This window comes from Panthera pardus, unplaced genomic scaffold, assembly GCF_024362965.1.
Source record: "Panthera pardus isolate Hobbes unplaced genomic scaffold, ASM2436296v1 HiC_scaffold_11, whole genome shotgun sequence".
Classification (NCBI taxonomy): domain Eukaryota; kingdom Metazoa; phylum Chordata; class Mammalia; order Carnivora; family Felidae; genus Panthera; species Panthera pardus.
The window spans coordinates 29,053,924-29,073,560 of NW_026526666.1; the positions used below are offsets into that span (position 1 = coordinate 29,053,924).

The following is a 19,637-nucleotide window of genomic DNA, read 5'->3' on the forward strand; positions in this document are numbered from 1 at the left end:
AGCATTTAACGCAAAAAAAAAAATTTCCTCTTAGTGCTTCTACTGCATCCCATAAATTTGAATATGTTGTGTTTTCATTTTTATAAAATTCAAAGTATTTTCTAATTCTTCATGTGATTACCCTTTTTACAATGTGTTATTTAGAAATGCTTAATTGCCAGATATTTGAGGGGATTTTGTGGATATATTTTTTGTTGTTAATTTCTAGTTTCAATCCAGTATTGTCCAAGAATTTACCTGGGAAACTATCTATTCTTTTAAATTTGTCAAAGTTTGCTTTATGTCTCCGAATATGGTCTACTTTGGTGAATGTTCCAACTGCATTTGAAAAGTTGTTGTTACCTGGAGTGTGGTATACATGTTAATTAGGTAAATTGGTTGGCAATGCTGTTCAGGACTGTTAGGATCCTTACTGATATCCTGTCTACTTGTTTCATCAATTGCTGAGAGAAGAATGTTGAAATCTATCAATAATGGGGGATTTGTCTGTCTTTCTACACAATCCTACTGTTTTTGCTTTAGATAGTTATATTTTGGAACATTTATAAATATGATAAAATGAATTTTTATAATTACCTCCATGTATGCCATTCTCAGTGTTCTTCATTCATTATATAGATACAAGTTTCTCTCTGGTATCATTTTCCTTCTATCAGAGAACTTTAACCTTTCTTGTAGAATAGGTCTGCTGGCAATAAATTCTTTCAGGTTTTGTTTATTTGAAAAGTATTTATTTCTCCTTCAATTTTGAAAATATTTCCAGTGGATATAGAAGTTTAGGTTGACAGGATTTTCATTTCAGAACTTTAAAGATGTCCCTTCATTGTCTTATGGCCTTCACAGTTTCTGATGAGAGGACTGCTGTGTTTTTATCTTTGTTCTTCTGTATTTAATGCCTTTTTTACTTTGAGTATCTCAGTATTTTCTGTTTGTCTTTGCTTTTAGCAGTTTAAATATGATATATCCAAGTGTGTGGGATTAGGGGTGGGTGGGTATTTATCTTGTTTAGCATTTTATAAGCTTCTTGAATTTATGGTTTTGTGTCTTTCATTATGTGAAATAATGGGAAAAAAAATATGCTAGTCTCTGTCCCTAGTTCCTGTCACAGAGCTCCTGAAACCCTTGTAATTTCCTAAGTGATGAGACCATTAGGAGCATCGTTTGTTCTAATATTTGCTCTTTAACCTGTACCTGACACGGGGCTCCTAAGACCTTCATAAACTCATAGTGGTGAGAGCACTAGGAACATCTTTTGTTCTAATGAGGTGACTCTGAGTGGGCTCCTGGATGGCTCCTGGATGGTGACTGGTTACCAGAAAGGCCAAGCCATTATTAGAAGCTTGGACTTTCAGCTCCCTGCCTCCTCCAGAGGGAGAGGGGCTGGAAATCGAGTTAATAATTGATCATGCCTATGTGAGGAAGCCTACATAAAAATCTCAATTCTCTGGGGCTCAGAAAACTTCCAGGTGGGTGAATACATCCATGTACCAGGATGATGTACCTCAACTTCACAGGGACAGAAGTTCCTAAACTCAGGACCCTTTCACAACTTGTCCTATGTATCTCTCCATCTGACTTTTCATCTCTATCCTTAATTATATCCTTTAATAAACTGGTAAACAGAAGTGTTTCTCTGAGTTCTGTGGGCCACTCTAGCAAATAATTGAATCCAAGGTGAAAGGAGTTCATGGGAACCTGTGAATTGTAGCCAAGTTGGATAGAAGTTGTGAGTAACCTGGTGACATACTACTTGCAATGGACCTCTGAGGTGGGGGTCAGTCTCATGGGATCTGATGCTATCTCCAGGTAGACAGTGTCAGAATTGAGTTAAATCAGAGGACACTGAGATGGTATTGCAGAGAATTGCTTGGTGGCGGGAAAACCCCTACTATATGAGTAGTAAAAGAGGCACACAGGAGAAAGAACTGAGGGTTTCCCCCTACTTAGAAGGAAAAACTGGAGGCTTTTTCCAATACATAATAATCTTGAAGAATTCTCAGCTATTGTCCTTTCAAATATTTCTCTAATTCCATTATCTCTCTCTTCTCTGAGATTTCGGTTTTATGTTATACTGTTTAATATTGCCCTACAGCTTTTGGACATTCTGTTTTGTTGTTTCCACCACACCTTACTTTTTGTGTTCTTTGCTTTTTTGTTCTGGTGATTTCTTTTGATCAGTATTTAGGTTCACTAATTCTTTCTTTGGCTGTATTGATTCTATTGATAAGCCCATCAAACACTATCTTCATTTCTGTTACCAGGTTTTTCATGTCTAGCATTTCCATTTGATTTTTTTTTTTTATGGATTTCTATCTTTCTATTTGAATTACCCATTTTTAACTTTTTTTAAGTTTTATTTATTTTGAGAGAGAGAGAGAGAGCAAGCATGTGCAAGGATGAGCAGGAGAGGGGCAGAGAGAGAGAGATTGAGAGAGAGAGAGAGAGAGAGAGAGAGAGAGAGAGAGAATTCCAAGCAGGCTCTGCACTGTCAGCACAGAGCCTGATTCAGGGCTTGATTGCACAAACTGTGAGATCATGACCTGAGCCAAAATCAAGAATTGGATGTTCAACTGACTGAGTCACTCAGGCACCCCTGAAATTACACATTTGATCACACATTGCCCATTTTTCCTCTAGAGCTTTTAATACGTTAATCATAGTCATTTAAATTTTTAAAAATATTTTCAGCTATGTATCATCCTTTAGTCTTTTTCTTTCTTTTGATTGCTTTACCTTTACCAGTGGGATTTTTGTTTTCCTTGATGTTTTGTATGTCTCAAGTTTTGTTGAAAGACATTGTGTGTAAGACTATAGAGAAAGATATCTATTTTTTGCCTGAAGATTAACACGTGTTTTCTTTTGCTATGCTTTTAGTATGGAGGTTGTCAGTCTAGTCAGATGTTGATTGGATTTGTTGGATTTGTTGCTATGGTTACCCCCAACAATACCATAAATTTCAAATTTCTCTAGTGTTACCCTGTGTTTAGGGTGGAGACTGGTTTGCCAGTGAATTTTTCTCAGTATCTGCTACATGCTCATCTTTAAGTCTTTCTTTATGCTTGGTGATAGAGAGATGGTCTCTCTCCATGCTTTCGCTCCTCTGATAGCAGTGGACTGCTTCTGTTACTGAATGCTTATTACCGTGGTGGTAGGAAGTACAGGAGGGAAAAGGGCATTCTCTGCTGTTCTAATTCAACCTCACAGGCAGACACTATGGATATTAGGATATCAGAGCATCTTGGATTTCAAGGTGAGATCTTCTCAATGATCTTTCCTGTCCCCAGTGACAGGGTCTCTCTAATGGTCTAGAGCCATGATACATTTCCTGCCCCTGTCCCAGATTAGGTTTATTTCTGTTTTCTTCTCCCCAGCTGTAGTAGGTCATGATCAGTGTCCTATAGGTGGTAGAGTTTGCTGGGGTCATGATCTCACAGCCTGTGAGTTCGAGTCCCACATCGGGCTCTGTGCTGACAAGCTCAAGCCTGGAACCTGCTTCTGATTCTGTCTCCCTCTGTCTCTGCCCCTCCCCTGCTCACACACACACACTCTCTCTCTCTCTCTCAAAAATAAATAAACATAAAAAAAAAAAAGTTGGTCTAAGTTCCTGGATAATATAGTGGTAGATTTCCTTGTGAGGTTCTGCTTTGTCCTTCACAACTTCTAGGATGTGAACTGCACTAGCAAAATCATTTAACCATCTGCATCAGTTAACACAGAGTAGCATCAGTGATTTTGGGTTTTTGAACCAGATCATAGCCAAGAAGTGTGTTCATCTCTTTATGACAATTCCCAGGCATCGATATCTGACTTGTTGGAGCATGTTGCCCAGTGAACATCAAACTCCTCATCTGTCTCATGTAACTCCTGGGAGCAGCAGGGAATTGACTGGAAAGTGGCCATGAGGCTGGAGGACAGAGCAGGGTACAGGAGGCCTCAGGGGCTGGCATTGGGGGGTGGCTGCTGCTGCACTGCAAAGGGGTAGAGTGGGCGCCGAGCATGATGGTGATGGCGGCACACAGTCTAAGGCTAAAGGGAAACTGGGTGAGGCTTTGTATGTTTTATTTATAAGAAAGTGACAACTGGTTTCTAGTGTGGCTAGATACCATTTTACATTCCCACAAGAAATGTATGAATGATCCAGTTTCTCTGCATCCTTGCCAGCATTTTGTGTAGTCACTATTTTTTATTTTAACCTTCCTGATAGATGTGCAGTGAAAGCTCATTGTGATTTCAATTTACATGTCACTGATGGCTACTAATGATGGTGAACATGCTTTCATATGTGTGTTTGCTATATGTATATGCTGTTTGGTGAAATTTTGTTCATGTCTTTTGCCCATTCTAATTAGTTCTTTTTACTGTTGTATTTTGAGATATATCTATCTATATCTATATCTATATCTATCTATATAGATAGATAGATAGGTATTCTTAAATGCCATTCCTTGTCAGACATGTGGTTTGTAAATATTTTCCTAATCTGTAGCTTACCTTTGCACAGAGAAAAATTTCTAATTTTGATGAGATCCAGTTTATCAGTTTTTTCATTTATGGACCATACTTTTGGGATCAAGTCTAAAAACTCTTTGCCTAACCGTAGAACCTAAAGATTTTTTTTTCTAAAATTTTTATAGTTTTCTATTTTACATCTGAATCCAAGATCCATTGTGTGTTACTTTTTGGATGAGATACAAGTTTTAGGTTGAGTTCCCAGTCCCATGGATATCCAATTGCTCCAGCACCATTTGTTGAAAAGACTGTCTTTTCTCCATTGAATTGCACCATTGTCAAAAATCACTTGAGCCTATTTGTGTGGGTCTATTTCTGAGTTCTTTGCTCTGGGGTCAACTATTCCATTAATACCACATTTTCTTGATTACTGTAGCTTTATAATAAGTCTTAATATCGTACAGAATTATTCCTCTCACCTTTTTTGTCAATGTTCTTCATTCTAGCGCCTTTGCCATTCTGAGTTTTAGCATAAGCTTGTCTATGTCTGTGAAAAACTTCACTAGGATTTTATAGGATGTGCATTAAAACAGATTAATTCGAGAACTGAATCTTTCCTGTGTTGAGTCTTCCAATCTATGAACACAATAGGTCTGTTTAATTTTTTCTTCAATTTCTTCCATAAGCATTTTGTAATTTTCAGCATACAGATCCTGTACATTTTGTTAAACATATACCTAAGTATTTCATTTTCTTTGGAGTGATTATAAATGTTACTGTTTTTAAGTTACCATATGCTCATTAGTAAGAGAGATCAGATTTATTTTTGTATGTTGATACTGTATCCTGTGACCTTGCTTATGTCATTTATTGTAAGTTTTTTGTAGATTTCTTGGGATTTACCATGTAGAAAATCATGTGCAAAAATTCAGCTAAATTAATTCAGAAACTGCTTAAATGTTACAATTACAAAAAAAAAAAATCCCCATAGCTTATGGTGAAATCCTGTACTTTTCTTTAAAATTGTAAATAAGAATGATTACTATCGCTTCCATTATTTGATATTATTTTGGGAAAGTATAGCTAATGAAATTGAAAAAAAACCAACTGAGACAATCTGTATGACTTTTCTTTTTCTTGCTTTATTACATTGGGTGGAATTTCTAATTCTATGTTGAATAAGAATGGTTCAGAGTGGATATTCTTGCCATGTTCCCAAATTAGGGGGAAATCATGGAGTCTTAAGTACAACATTAGCTGCAGATTTTTTCTGGATGCTCTTTATACTTAACACCATTAAGTATAACATTAGCTGTGGATTTTTTCTGGATACTCTATCAGATTGAAGAAATTTCCCTGAAAAACTTGCTGAATCCAAACAAGTTGGATTTTGGATTACACTGATTAATTTCAAATGTTGAAACAGCTTTGCATACCTGGAATAAATCAATTTTTCATGGTATATAATTATGTTCATCTATTGTAGCATTTACAAAATTTGCTAATATTTTCTTGAAGATGTTTGTGTATAACTAAATTCATGAGAGATAATGCCTGCAGTCTTTTTTTTTTTTTTTTTTTTTTTTTTTTTTTTTTGTATTTGGTTTTAGTATCAGGGTAATACTGGCCTTATAAAATGAATTGGGAAGTGTTCCTTCTTCCCAATGATAAAATTTGTCCTGTCATGGGACACGTGGCTGGCTCAGTCAGTACAGCATGTGACTCTTGATCTTGGGGTTGTAAATTTGAGCCCCACATTGGGAATAGAGATTACTTGCAATCAAAATCTTAAAAAAGAAAATTTTTGTCCTGTTGATAAAAATTATATAACCAATTTCTGGAAGAAGAGTTTTCTGGAATAGATTTTTCTGGAAGAGACTGTCTTAAATTAGCATTAATTCTTCCCTAAATGTTTGGTGTAATTTTCCAGTGGAACTGTATAGGCTTGGAGATCTCTTTCTCAGGAGCTTTTAAATTATGAATTGAAATTAATGTTACAGGGCTATTCAGATTATTTCATTTTGAATTTTGGTAGTTTATGATTTGAAGAATTGGTCCACTTCAATTTTTTAAATGTAGTTATTGGTAGTATTCCTTTCTATTTTTTTTTAACAGTTGTAGGATCTTTGGTGATATTCACTACTACTTTCTTACTGTTGGTAATTTGTGTCTTTTTGTTAGTCTTGCTAGCTGTTTAAACACTTTACCTTTTCTCCCTCAACCAGCAGCTTTTTTTGTTTGTTTGTTTTTTTCAATTTCATTAATCTCTGCTCTGATCCTGCTTTGGATGTGCTTTTTCTAGGTTGTTGAGTTAGGGAATTAAGATTATTGATTTAAGACTTTTCCTTGTTTCTAATGCAAGCACTTGGCACTTCTAAATTTTAGTACTCTTTAACAGCATCCTACATATTTTAGTATGTTGTATGTTGACATTCATTTCTGTGTTTTTAAAATTTTCTTGTAAGATTTCCTCCTTGGTGGTGCCTAGGCGGCCAGTCAGTTAAGCGTCTGCTTCTTGATTTTGGCTCAGGTCATGATCTCGCAGTTCATGAGTTCGATCCCCACATCAGGCTCTGCACTGGCGGCACAGAGCCTGCTGGGGATTCTCTCTCTCTCCACGCCCCCCTTGCTTGCATTCTCTCTCTCTGTCAAAATAAATAAACTTAAAAAGATTTTGTCTTTGACCCATCAATTATTCGTAAGTGGATTGTTTAGTGTTGTGATTTTCCTATTGTCTGTTATTGATTTATGATCTGATACTATTATGATTAAAGAAAATACTCTACATAATTTCAATTGTTTTAAATTTGTTTCATGACCCAGGAGATAGTGTCTTGGTGAACATCCCATGGATGCTTTAAAAAAAAAAAAAAAAAAAAAAAAAAAAAAAGTGCATTCTGTTGTTGGTTATAAAATGGCAGTATCTATTTACACTCCCCAATAGCAGCATATGAGTTCCTATTGATCCTCTCCAACATTTTATGTTAGAGACCTTATTTTTGCTAATTCAGTAGGTAAAAACTGTTATTTCTTATGGCCTCAAATTTTCATATGCCACACATAAGAAGGCTGAGTATCTTTTCATGTTTATTAACTACACGAATTTCCTCTTAAGTGAAATGCCTGTGTATGACAGAGAATTACTTATATTCATATGTTGCTCTGTAGTCAAGTATGCCCAAGTGGGTTCTGGCCAGAAGGATATGAGTGCAAGAAGTCTAAGTCTCTACCAAGTCTGGCCCTTAAAAACATCCAGTGTGATCCTATCTTGCTCTGCCACATCAATATTAGAGACCATATGTTCCAGGTGGCATAATTACAAGATGGAATAGGGCATCTCACACTGCCATACTTTCCATGAAAATGGAATATCCTTTATACATTTGCTTTAGAGTAAAACATTTTGTAGTAAATTTTTATTTCACTTTCATTTTGATAGTTTTGCTGGGTACAGAATTCCAAGCTGGTAACTTTCTTTTTTATTTAATCAAAGACTAGTGATAAATAGATACAGCACAATTACCTAAGATCATTCTTTATACACACAATGTATATAGATTACATACAATCTGAAAGAAACCTGCATTCAGCAGTGAAATGTTTAGATTTTCCTTCCCTCCCTAAAGAAATTTTTTTAACCACCCAAATTTAGAATTTCATCAATACACACTCTCCTGTGACAAACAGTTCAGACATAGAGATTGCAAAAACAAGATGCTAACGTTATGAAACTTTGTTAATAAAAAAAATAAATAAGTAAACAGAAGCAGCCATGATTGAGATACATTGTTACTGACAACTGTGTCCTAAGGGACAGTATCAAAAGGTTGTGATGCGAGGAAAGCTATATATACATACACAATAAGAAAATAAACTTCACAATTAACACATGCATGTTTAATTCTGGAAAAATCATAGCCCTCCAAAATTTCTTCGCATTTCAAGCTGACAGTTATTTTTCTCTCAAAAATTTGAAGATATAATTCCACTCTTTTTGGTGGTCATTGTTGCTAATAACTCATTATTTCTATTTGGTGATCACTCCATTTCTCTGACTGCCTGCTTATGGTATTGTTAAGACCATTGAAAAATAGGTATGGATTTCTTTGGGATGTACTCTACCAATCCCTGCTATAGATCTCTTAATAGCTCTTGCATTTTCTTTCTCCTTGTCTGTGCTATATCCTGGTACATTTACTGTATATAATTTCTAGCTGATTTTCTCTTTATGTGTCTAATTGTTTTAACCCATCCATTGAGTTTTGCTTTTGGTTTACTTCAACACTTTCTTTCCTACAAATCTTTTTCCAAATCTGCCCATTTTCCTCCAAAAATCTTATTTCTTTAAACATTTTACAAATAGCTAGTCTACTGCAGTCCTGGAAAGAGGATGATGAACTCTATTTGTTGTTCATTGTTTCTGCTAACTCTCACCCACTGTGGCTTGCTTTTTGTATCATTCATCTTTGATACTAATTTCTTGACCTTAATTTGTGGTGATCCTGCTTATGTCTCTAGCCATCCTGGGACCACTCCAGCTTCTTGAAGACAACATTCCCTCAACATTGGTCCTGGCATCTGACTTCAAGAGAGCCCTACCATTTCAGTTGCTTACTGCTCTCCTCCCAACTAAATGTGTGTGTGGCAGGGAGGGGGTTGGTCCTCAGAGAGTTTCCCCTGCCTCTGAGACTGGCAATGCCTTAAAAAATGGGTCTCATGCAGGATATATTTGTAATACTAGAAACAAAATTGGTAGGTGTCTAAACTTAATTATAATCTAATCCCAATCAAAATTCTAATTTTTATTTTCACTCAACTTTTACAAATTGGATAAAGTGATTATAAATTTCTTAGAGTGAGAGCTATTGCCATTCAAAGGTTTGCTAAGTAAACTGTGGCAGCATAATTGATAGTTCATTTAGAAAAAAAGAAATCTGGTTCCCTATCTCTTACTATATATAAAAATGTCTTTAATCCACCTGGAATCTTAGTGTAAAATTTAATTGTCTGGATTTTAAGTACAAAATAAAGACTATTTTATCATCTTGACGTGGGGGATACAATCCAAAACCAGGCAGAATAGCCAGACACTATAAAGGAAAATCCAGACATACGGCTATATAAAATTTTAAATTTTAATGGAAAAAAAGGCAATAAATCTCAAAAGACAAGCAGTAGATTGTGAAAAAATGTTTCTAAACCAGAGGGCCAACATTTAAAAAAAAGAAGAAGAAGAAGCAGAAGCAGCAGCCTTGTACACATTGATAAGATAACCCAAAAGGAGAATGAGTAAAGGATATTATTGGTTACTAGGCAAGTCACATGGCTAACAAATACAAGAGAATCTACTCCACCTGTAGTCTGGGAAATAGAAATTTAAAAAGCCGATTATAATTTTTTCATTCAGATTAGCAAAGAATATGAAGGCAGTAATATCCAATGCTGGTGAGAATAATGGGGAAAATAGTACTTTCAAACTCCTAGGAATGTGACCTGATCTAACATTTTTTGGAAAAGTTATCTGGTACCTCCTATTAAAATAAAAACTACTCCCTTTGATTGTAACTTCTAACCCAGCAATCCCATTTTAAGAACTCTACTCTTTAGAAATAGAAGCACAATTATGCAAGGCTACATAAACAGTATATTTACTTCAGCATTGTTCATGGTAGAAAAAGACTGGAATCAACTGAATCAGTAGGGGATTATATAAATCATGATATGTCTGTTCTTTTAAAAAAAAAATGAAAAAATTTTAACGTTTATTTACCTTTGAGAGAGAGCGAGCGAGCCGAGAAGGGGTAGAGAGAGAGGAAGACACAGAATCTGAAGCAGGCTCCAGGCTGAGCTGTCGACACAGAGCCCCACGTGGAACTTGAACCCACGAACCATGAGATCATGACCTGAGCCGAAGTCTGGCACTTAACCGACCAAGCCACCCAGGCGCCCCATGATATGTCTGTTCTATGGAATGAAATACATACTTTTAAAAAAGAATGAATTAGTCTATGTCCATTTAAAGACCTAGACAGATGCTCATGATGCATTAAGAAAAACCCAACTGTCAAGTAACATGTGTAAATGATCATGATTTTGTAAAAACAACCCCCTCAACGTCCTGACATGTCTATATTTGGATGAGCAAAAGAAGACTGAAAAATCTTTGATCTCTCAATAGTTGGGGTGGAGAGGAAAGTGTTTCTTACTATCTCTACATTGGTAGTAAGATTTCTGGGCAGCATTATGGCTAACGAGTTTATGCTCATGAATTTGAAGTGAGACTGGTTATGGTTCCATGTGTTTCTGTAACCACAAACAGCTTCATGGGTGCAGAGCGGGCAGTCAGATTTAATAAGGATTTGAGTTTTGCCAAGTGAATACAACATGAAAGTAAATTATAAGGAACAGAAACTTGCATAAGGAAAGCAGTGAGGGTAAGAAGGGGAGAGGTACTGTGAAAATCTATTAGGATTAATGGATTTTAAGGTCATGGTGAGGTCTAACAATTGTTGGAGTCAAGGGTTATCTGGAGTAAGCCAGAAAAAGGTATGAGGAAGTAGTAAGAAACTAGCGTGCTTGAAATTGAGATCAAGGAAAGATTTTAGTTATTGGCAATGACAAAGGAGTGGTTAAAGTTAATTAGCTATTTTGATCATTAGCAGGGAGGTCAAGGGACTGAGAAGTGTCCATTAGAGAGAAATATTGAGACAGAGACTAAAATCTCTGGGAAACAAGGAGTGAACCAGGGATGGTAAATGACTATGGGTGGTATAGTCTGATGATCATGACAAACTTAAAGCGGAGGATAAAAAGGAGGAACTGCGAGGGTGTGGGGGGGAAGATGGTCTGCAAGTGGCACCCCAAAAGTAAGAAAAACACTAGTGAAGAAACGGACTAAATGAAAGCTTGCAAGGGAGAGCCCAGGTTCAGTCAGAGCAGTGGTTCTCCAACTTTAATGTGTATTAGAATCACCGTTCATCTAAGGATTATTGGACCCTGCACCCAGAGTTTCTGACTCAGTAATTCTGAAGTCTGAAAATTTGCATTTCTAAAACATTCTCAGATGATGCTAATGCAGCTGGTCCTGGGACCACATTTCCAGACAACTCAAGAAGAGGGAAAAAACAAGCAAAAACTTGATTATATCGGGACTGATCCCGAATCCCAGAAAACAATATGAAACAGTTTTAGAAGTTGGAGAGTAGTAAGAGATGGGGACAGAAATGGGGTCCTCACAAAACTAGGCTTGAGTTGAAGGCAAATAAGTTACATGCAGTATTTCATGCATAAAATTAACAGAAATAAACTCCATACAAGAAGTTAAAAAAAAGCGAAACAGTCTTTTACTAAAAAATAATGCCTAATATAGGAAGGATCAGTTAGTCAGTAAGCCGATATTTTCTCTGCTAATCACTACATATATCTGATATATCTTCCTTAAAAAAAAATACACACACACAGATATATCTAATCTACAGATGATCTTTTAGGAAAATAACAATGCATACTATTCAGTATATATATATACATACTAATTTCTTGGTTAAAAAATAGCTATAGTTGAGTGGATATGATTACCACTTTAATTCTAGCTGTTTCCTGAAGGTGTCACCACCATTTTAGCTACTAGTTGATCGTAATTTTAAAAATGGCTGTAAAGTATTTCAAAAAATTATATTGATTATAAAACAAGTGAAGTCAAGAAAACTTTTCCTCTTTCTCTCAATAATACACACAAACTTTGAATTTTTACTTTAGATGGTATCTTAATACTGCCTGAATCATTTTACACTTTAAGAGTGCAAAATGTTAAAATATATGAAGCAGATACACATGATTGATACATAATTGCAACTTGAGGATGATGAAACAAAAATAATTTACAGATTTAAAATAAATACTATATAGTTAAGTAAAAATGTAAACATTCATTGCTATCACATATTCACATTAAGAAATGTATAAGCTCCTATAGAAACTTACATCATATTTACTATTATTTTGCTCAAATTTAACATCAACCAAACCATAGGTAACATTTTCTTTAAGCTAGATTTCATTATCAACTTTGCATACAGAATCAGCAGAGAATTTTACATAACCTGATGCTCAAAGAAACCAAGTATTATTTGTTAGAGGTTCTAAATGTTTTTGAAGGCAGATAGATACTTGTTATAAAAGTTAAAAACTCAACAGGAACTGGTTTTTATATACCTTTATATATTTTTTTCATTTTTAAACAAGGGGCTATCTCTTTTGGATTTTCATTGCTTATACAGGCCTATAATACATAGCAGACTATTATTTATAAAATAAATAAAATCTGGGAATTTATTCAATTTTTAGGGATTCAAAATTATAAAATTTCCTGTAAATTACACCATTTAGAAAATGAACATATAGCTATTAAAAAATATAGTGAAAATTGTTTAATCATTTTAGAGCAGTCAAAAATACAATATAAGATTGGTATCCTGGTGTTTGAAAGCAATCATTTTACCATATGCATTTTAATCTTTTAAATCATTCATTTTAAGCTGACGGTTAATTTAAAAAGTTTTAATCAAAGTTGTTTTCAAACATTGTCATAATATCGCTTTGAAGAGTCATATCAATGGTACCAGCCATCTGTAGAAAGAAGGAAACAATTCAATGTTACTTTTAAAAAATGTATGCCTTCATTATAACTATATAAAAATGATTACACAACATTTGAAACAAATTATACAAAATGAACACTATTTAACATAATGAGTTTATGCAGTTTTCTATTTCTGTTCAAATACTATCTGATTTTTGTTAAAATATTGCCCATATCTGGGGTGCCTGGGTGGCTCGGTCGGTTAAGCGTCTGACTTCGGCTCAGGTCATGATCTCACGGTCCGTGAGTTCGAGCCCCGCGTCGGGCTCTGTGCTGACAGCTCAGAGCCTGGAGCCTGTTTCAGATTCTGCGTCTCCCTCTCTCTCTGCTCCTCCCCTGTTCATGCTCTGTCTCTCTCTGTCTCAAAAATAAATAAACGTTAAAAAAAAAAAATTTAAAATATTGCCCATATCTGGGGCACCTGGGTGGCTCAGTCGGTTGAGCATCTGACTTCAGCTCAGGTCATGTTCTTGTGGTCTCTGTAAGTTCAAGCCCCGCATCGGGCTCTGTGCTGACAGCTCAGAGCCTGGAGCCTGCTTCAGATTCTGTGTCTACCTCTCTCTTTGCCCCTGTCCTGCTTGCCCTCTGTCTCTCTCTCAAAAATAAATAAACATTAAAAAAAATATATTGCTCATGTGATAAGTAAAGGTTTTAAAACTTACAAGAACACTGAGAACAAGTTTAACTTCTCTCTTCAACTAAGAGAGTAAAGTCTCAATGTAGGCAAAATATTAATAAGAATGTGAACTGAGATTATATTGTTTCATCTACCTCTGTAATCAACATAGTGTGCTAAGACACGTAAAATTATTTTCTGAATAAACCAATATCTTAACTATTAGAGAAAACTATTAACATTAAAGTTACAGGCTTTCCTTGATTGTGCCACTTACTATGTAACCTAGGACAAATTTTGTAACCAAGTTTATTTTATATATTGTCAAATGTAGGTATTTATGAAGATCGAATCAGATTGCATATGTAACATTTAGCACACTGTTTTTCATTAAATGCTAAAAAGCCATTAAAAATAACAAAGTAAACAAAAAGCAAATTAAGACAAAGGAAATAAATGTTTCCTATATTTGAAGCCTTCTATAAATGCCCATGTGGTACTAGTCTTTGGCATCTGAAATGATACCAACTATGAAATTAAAAGAAAATTTTTTTTATCAGTAAATAGTAACAGCCCAGAGTGATGGATAAATGTGCCAATTTGCAATCAATTGGTTAACTTCCTTGATGAGAATCAGTATTCTTATTGGCTATGTGGGAGAAGATTTAGAATTATGATTTAGCTACCAAAAGGATAATATATGTGACTCATAAACTATAAATATTTCTTTAAATATGCCATAGAAACAAAAGAATTTTTTTTGAGAGAGAGAGTGCATGTGAGCAGGAGAGGGGTGGAGGGAGAGAGAATTGTGGGGCTCGACCTCACAACTATGAGATCATGACCTGAGCCAAAATCAAGAGTTGGATGCTTAACCAACAGAGCCACCCAGACGCCCCCAAAATAAATTCTTAAAATCTTTACCCAGACCACTTTTTTTAAAAAAAGGTTTTATTTTTTAAGCAATCTCTACACGTAACTTAGGGTTGAACTCACAACCTCAAGATCAAGAGCTGCATGCTCAGTTGGTTAAGTATCTGACAGCTCAGAGCCTGAAGCCTGCTTCAGTTTCTAGTCTCCATCTCTCTCTGGCCCTCCCCCACTCATGCTCTATCTCTCTCTCTCTCTCTCAAAAATAAATAATGGGAAAAGAACACTAACCATCTAGAATTCTATATCCAGCAAAAACATATTTTAAAAAATAAAGGCCAGTTTAAAACACATCCACACAAAAACCACACAAATATTTATAGTGGTTTACTGTAAATGCTGTAAGCTGGAAACAACCAATATGTCTGTCAATAGATGAATGGATAAACTGTGGTACATCCATATAATGGAAGTATTTAGTCAGCCAAAAAAAAAAAAAAAAAGCTATTAAGCTACAAAAAGACATAGAGGAACCTTAAATTCATATTACTAAAATGAAAGAAACCAATCTGAAGCAGCTACATATTATATGATTCCAACTATATGACATTCTGGAAAAGGCAAAACTATGGAGATAGATCAGTGGTTGGAAGGCATGAGTAGAACACACACAAGCAATTTTTTTTTTAAGAAAAACAGACTTAAAAAAATGTTTTATTTATTTTTGAGAGAGCACAAGTAGGGTAGGGGCAGAGAGAGAAGGGGACAGAGGATCCAGTGTAGGCTCCATGCTGACAGCAGCAAGCCCTATGTGGGGTTTGAACTCACGAACTGTGAGATCATGATCTGTGCCAAAGTCAGACACTCCACCGACTGAGCTACCCAAGCACCCCCAGGTGACTTTTAAGAAAGGGAAATTACTCTTATTTTTTTAGTAGGCTACACCCCCAGCGTGGAGCCCAATGCAGGGCTCGAGCTCACAACCCTGAGATCAAGACCTGAGCTGAGATCAAAAGTCAGATGCTTAACTGACTAAGCCACCCAGGCACCCCAGAAAGGGAAATTACTCTGATGGTACTGTAATTGTTGATCTATGTCATCATACATTTGTCAAACCCATAAGAAGTACAACACTAAGAGTGAATGTTGAAGTAAACTATGGATTTTGCTTGATAAACCAAGGTTGACAGTGATGTGTCAATGTTGGTTCATGGACTGTGGGGTGCTGATGGTGTGGAAAGTTTTGTGTTGATGGGAGGAGGGGAGGAGTATGTGGAAACTCATTGTATTTTAGGCTCAACTTTGCTGTGAATCTAAAATGCTCTAAAATATAAAGTCTATTACTGATATAAAAAGGCCAAATAAAGATATTTTCAGATACACAGAAGCTGAAAGAATTCATTACTAACTGACCTATGCTACAAGAAATGTTAAAAGTCCTTTAGGAAGAAGGAAAATTGTATCATTTGGAAATCTGGAGCTAAATGAATGAAGAGCACTGGAAATGGTAACTACACAGGTAAACATAAAATTTTAACTTATTTAAAACTTTTAAAAAGATTATTTTATGGCTTAAATATTAGCATAAAAGCAGGGAAGGTAGAAATGGAAGTACACTGTTGTAAAGCTATTCTACCAAATGTGAAGTGGTATAGCATAACTCACAGGAACACTGTGCTAAGTTAATGTATGTACTAAAATCCTAAAGCAACCATTAAATAACAAAGTGTTAGTGATAAGTCAATGAAGGAAATAAAATGGGATCATAAAAATGCTTGATTAAAATAATTCAGGAAAAAAAGGAGATAAAAAGAATGGACAAACAGAAAAGAACAAGATGTTGCACTCAAACTTAACCATATCAATAATCATATTGAACGCAGTTGATCTACACACTCCTATAAAAGGCAGAGATTGGATTAAAAAAAAAAAGATCTCAATACATGTTGCCTACATGAAACTCACTTTAAATATAAAAACACAGGTAGGTTAAAAATAAAAGGATGAAAACATTTTTTAAATCATGCCAACACTAGTAATACAAAAGTTGAAGTGGTTATATTTCAGAGTAAATGATATCAGGAATCAAGTACATCATTTTGTAATGAAAAGGGGGTCAATTAATCAAGAGGCCATAAAAATCCTAAATGTTAGGTCCCTAACAATGCAGCTTCAAAATACGTGAAATAAAATAGAATTACAAAGATAAAAAGACAAATCTGCAAATCATACGATCATAGATGCCAATGCCCCCTCTGGACATTTGGTAAAATGAGCAGGCAGAAAATCAGCAAGAATACAGGAGTCTTGAACAACATGCTCAACCAACTTGGCTACCCAACAGCACCAGAACATACATTCTGCTCATGTGCACACAGAATATTTACCAAGGTAGACCATAATGTGGACCATTAAAAAAGTCTCAATGGGGGCGCCTGAGTGGTGCAGTCAGTTAAGCATCGGTTATGAGATTGAGCCCTAAGTTGGACTCTGCACTGAGCTGAGAGCGGAGTCTGCTTGGGATTTTTACTATCTCCCTCTGCCCCTCCCCCACTCATGCTCCCTCTCTCAAAATAAAAATTAAAAAAAAAAAAGTCTCAATGAATCCAATACATTATATATTCTCTGATTACACTGGAATTTAATTAGAAATTAATAACAAATTACTAGCCAGATAATTCCCAAATATTTGGAAACTAATATACTTCTAAATAAATAATCCATGGCTGAGGGGCACCTGGGTGGCTCTGTGGGTTAAGCATCCGACTCTTGATTTCAACACAGGTCATGATCTCATGGTTTGCAGACTGAGCCCCACATCAGGCTCTGTGCTGAGCCAGCAGTATGGTGCCTGCTTGGGATTCTTTCTCTCTCCCCCTCTCTCTCTGCCCCCTCTCAAAATAAAAAACAAAACAAAATAAAAATGAAAAAATAATCCATGGATGAAAGAAGAAATCCTAGTTTTTAAAACATCATTTTCTGTATATTAAGACTCCTAAGCAAGTCAGGTTTTTTTTTCTTTCCAATCTTATTAAGATATAGTTGACATATAATAGAAGTCAACTTCTTCCTCTAGTGTTGAACTAAGAAACACTGACCTGGGGCAGTTATGCAGATGGCATAACTCTGGGCCACAATTTATAGATAGTTTATTGATTTTTTCAAGAGTAATAACTGTAAGTAATGAACCACTTTATGTGCCAGGCACTTTCCTATGTGTTTACTACATGTAAATTCATTCCATCTTTAGAATAGGTATTATTTATTACCGACAAGTAGACTGAGGTACAGAGAGGTTAAATAAATTGCCAAGCCCAAAAGTCTAGAAAATGGGAGAACTAGTATTTGAACCACATAGTCTAGTAGCTCTAAGACAATACTCTATGATTATATTCTAGATCTTTGAGTATAAAATTTTTATTTTAGGCTCTGAATTTAAAACTTGATTCTCACTAAAGATGTAACTCCACTGTCACGGAAAATCACCCTGAATATATCTTTGAACATGTAAAAGACAGTACTCTGTTAAATCTTTCCTTAGATGTAATGAACTAAAATTTACTTACTGCTTCTCTCCTCCTCCGCTCTTGTTCTTTCTCCCTTGCTAAATTACGGTCTTTGAGAAGCAAGAGTTTGTATTTATCTTGAGTTTCCAAAGACTGCTGATGTTCTTTCTGCTCTTTTCCAAGGCACTGGTTTTGCATTTTATTTGAAAAAGATTGTTGAATGCAGCCAAGGTCCCTTAAAGAAACAGTATAGCTCAAAGTGGGTTTCAAAAGTTCCTTAAAAGTTTTTATTACATTACAAAGATATGTCATTAAAGTATAAATATAAAGCAATGTTTTAGATTCCCCTTGTCATGTTGTGATGTCGGTTTTTGTTATAATGCCATTTTTAAGCTTAACTTTTGATGTCAAATTTTACAAAGACAATCTATATTAACAAAGAGAAGTTTACATAGAAACTGTGACCAAGGTTATATAGAACTGTATTACGTTCTTACACATAGAATGGAAACATTAAGACATTTCTGGAAAACAACGTCTTTCTAATTTAGTTACATTAGTATCTTTGATAGTTTAATCACTTGATAAGTTCTATCCTCTTCAAAGTAGATACTACTTGTTAATTAAAAAAATCAATAAAAATTTGATTTTTGCAGTTATAATTTGCTCTGTATTCTACTAAATAGCTTAATCATGGTCACTTGACAAAAAAGAAATTTAATATATTTAAAATTATATGTCCATCATAGGGAATGGAGATTGCTACACATAGTCAATGCATGCAGATATGAATGAATACTTGAATAAATAAAAAGGAACTGATAAATGGGAAAAAAAAGTCCATATCTCCCAAGTTATAATCCAGTAAATTACAGACCTCTGATTTTCTTGCAATACTTTTGGTTCCTTTGTATTTTGTTCCACATGTTTCCGAATTAGTTCCTGTGTTCGAGCTTTTACTTCTTTTTCTATTGCTGCTTTTCTAAATTGGTTGAAGAGCTCATCTGAGGACTTTAGTATACCTGATGTTTTGACTGATTTGCCTAAACTTTTCCAAGAGTCTGCATTCTTGATCTTTATATCCTAAAACAAATAGTTGATTCAGTCTGTGTCTACAGATGTCAACATTTTGGAAGGAAAACAATAATTTTTGATATAGTAATAGATCACAGTAAGATTCTAAAGAACTTCCTGTAATTTTATTAAACTTAAGTTAAAAGTAACTGATGTCAGAAAAAATATGAAAATATGATTAACAGATAAACTCAATCATCTAAGACCAAATTAAAATAGCATACTTACCAATTATTTCAATTTAATGTAAAACATATACAGTTGACCCTTGAACAACATGGGGATTAGGGGTGCCGATGCCTGCATAGTCAAAAGTCCATGTATAACTTCTGACTCCCCCAAAAAACTAATTGCCTACTGTTGACTAGAGGCCTTAACCAGTGACATAAGCAGTCAGTTAACACATATTTTCTATGTTATATGTATTACATACTATATTCTGACCATAAAGTAAGCTAGAAGAGAAAATGTTATTGAGAAA

General features: G+C 35.1%; 1 protein-coding gene across 6 annotated transcripts in view; it reads right to left on the reverse strand.

The window, feature by feature from the left end:
* Nucleotides 1-12,863: 12,863 nt before the first annotated feature.
* Nucleotides 12,864-19,637, reverse strand: part of BRDT (bromodomain testis associated) — an 80,883-nt gene continuing 74,109 nt past the window's right edge. For 5 of the 6 annotated variants that reach the window (XM_019414167.2, XM_019414163.2, XM_019414164.2 and 2 more), the window contains 3 exons: nucleotides 18,960-19,165; nucleotides 18,143-18,317; nucleotides 12,864-13,077 (listed from right to left, as the gene is read on the reverse strand). In XM_019414167.2, the coding sequence (XP_019269712.2) occupies nucleotides 13,009-13,077; nucleotides 18,143-18,317; nucleotides 18,960-19,165 (450 nt within the window). In that variant the 3' untranslated portion in view covers nucleotides 12,864-13,008. The remainder of the gene's footprint in view (nucleotides 13,078-18,142; nucleotides 18,318-18,959; nucleotides 19,166-19,637) is intronic. The other variant, XM_019414168.2, reaches the window with a different exon arrangement.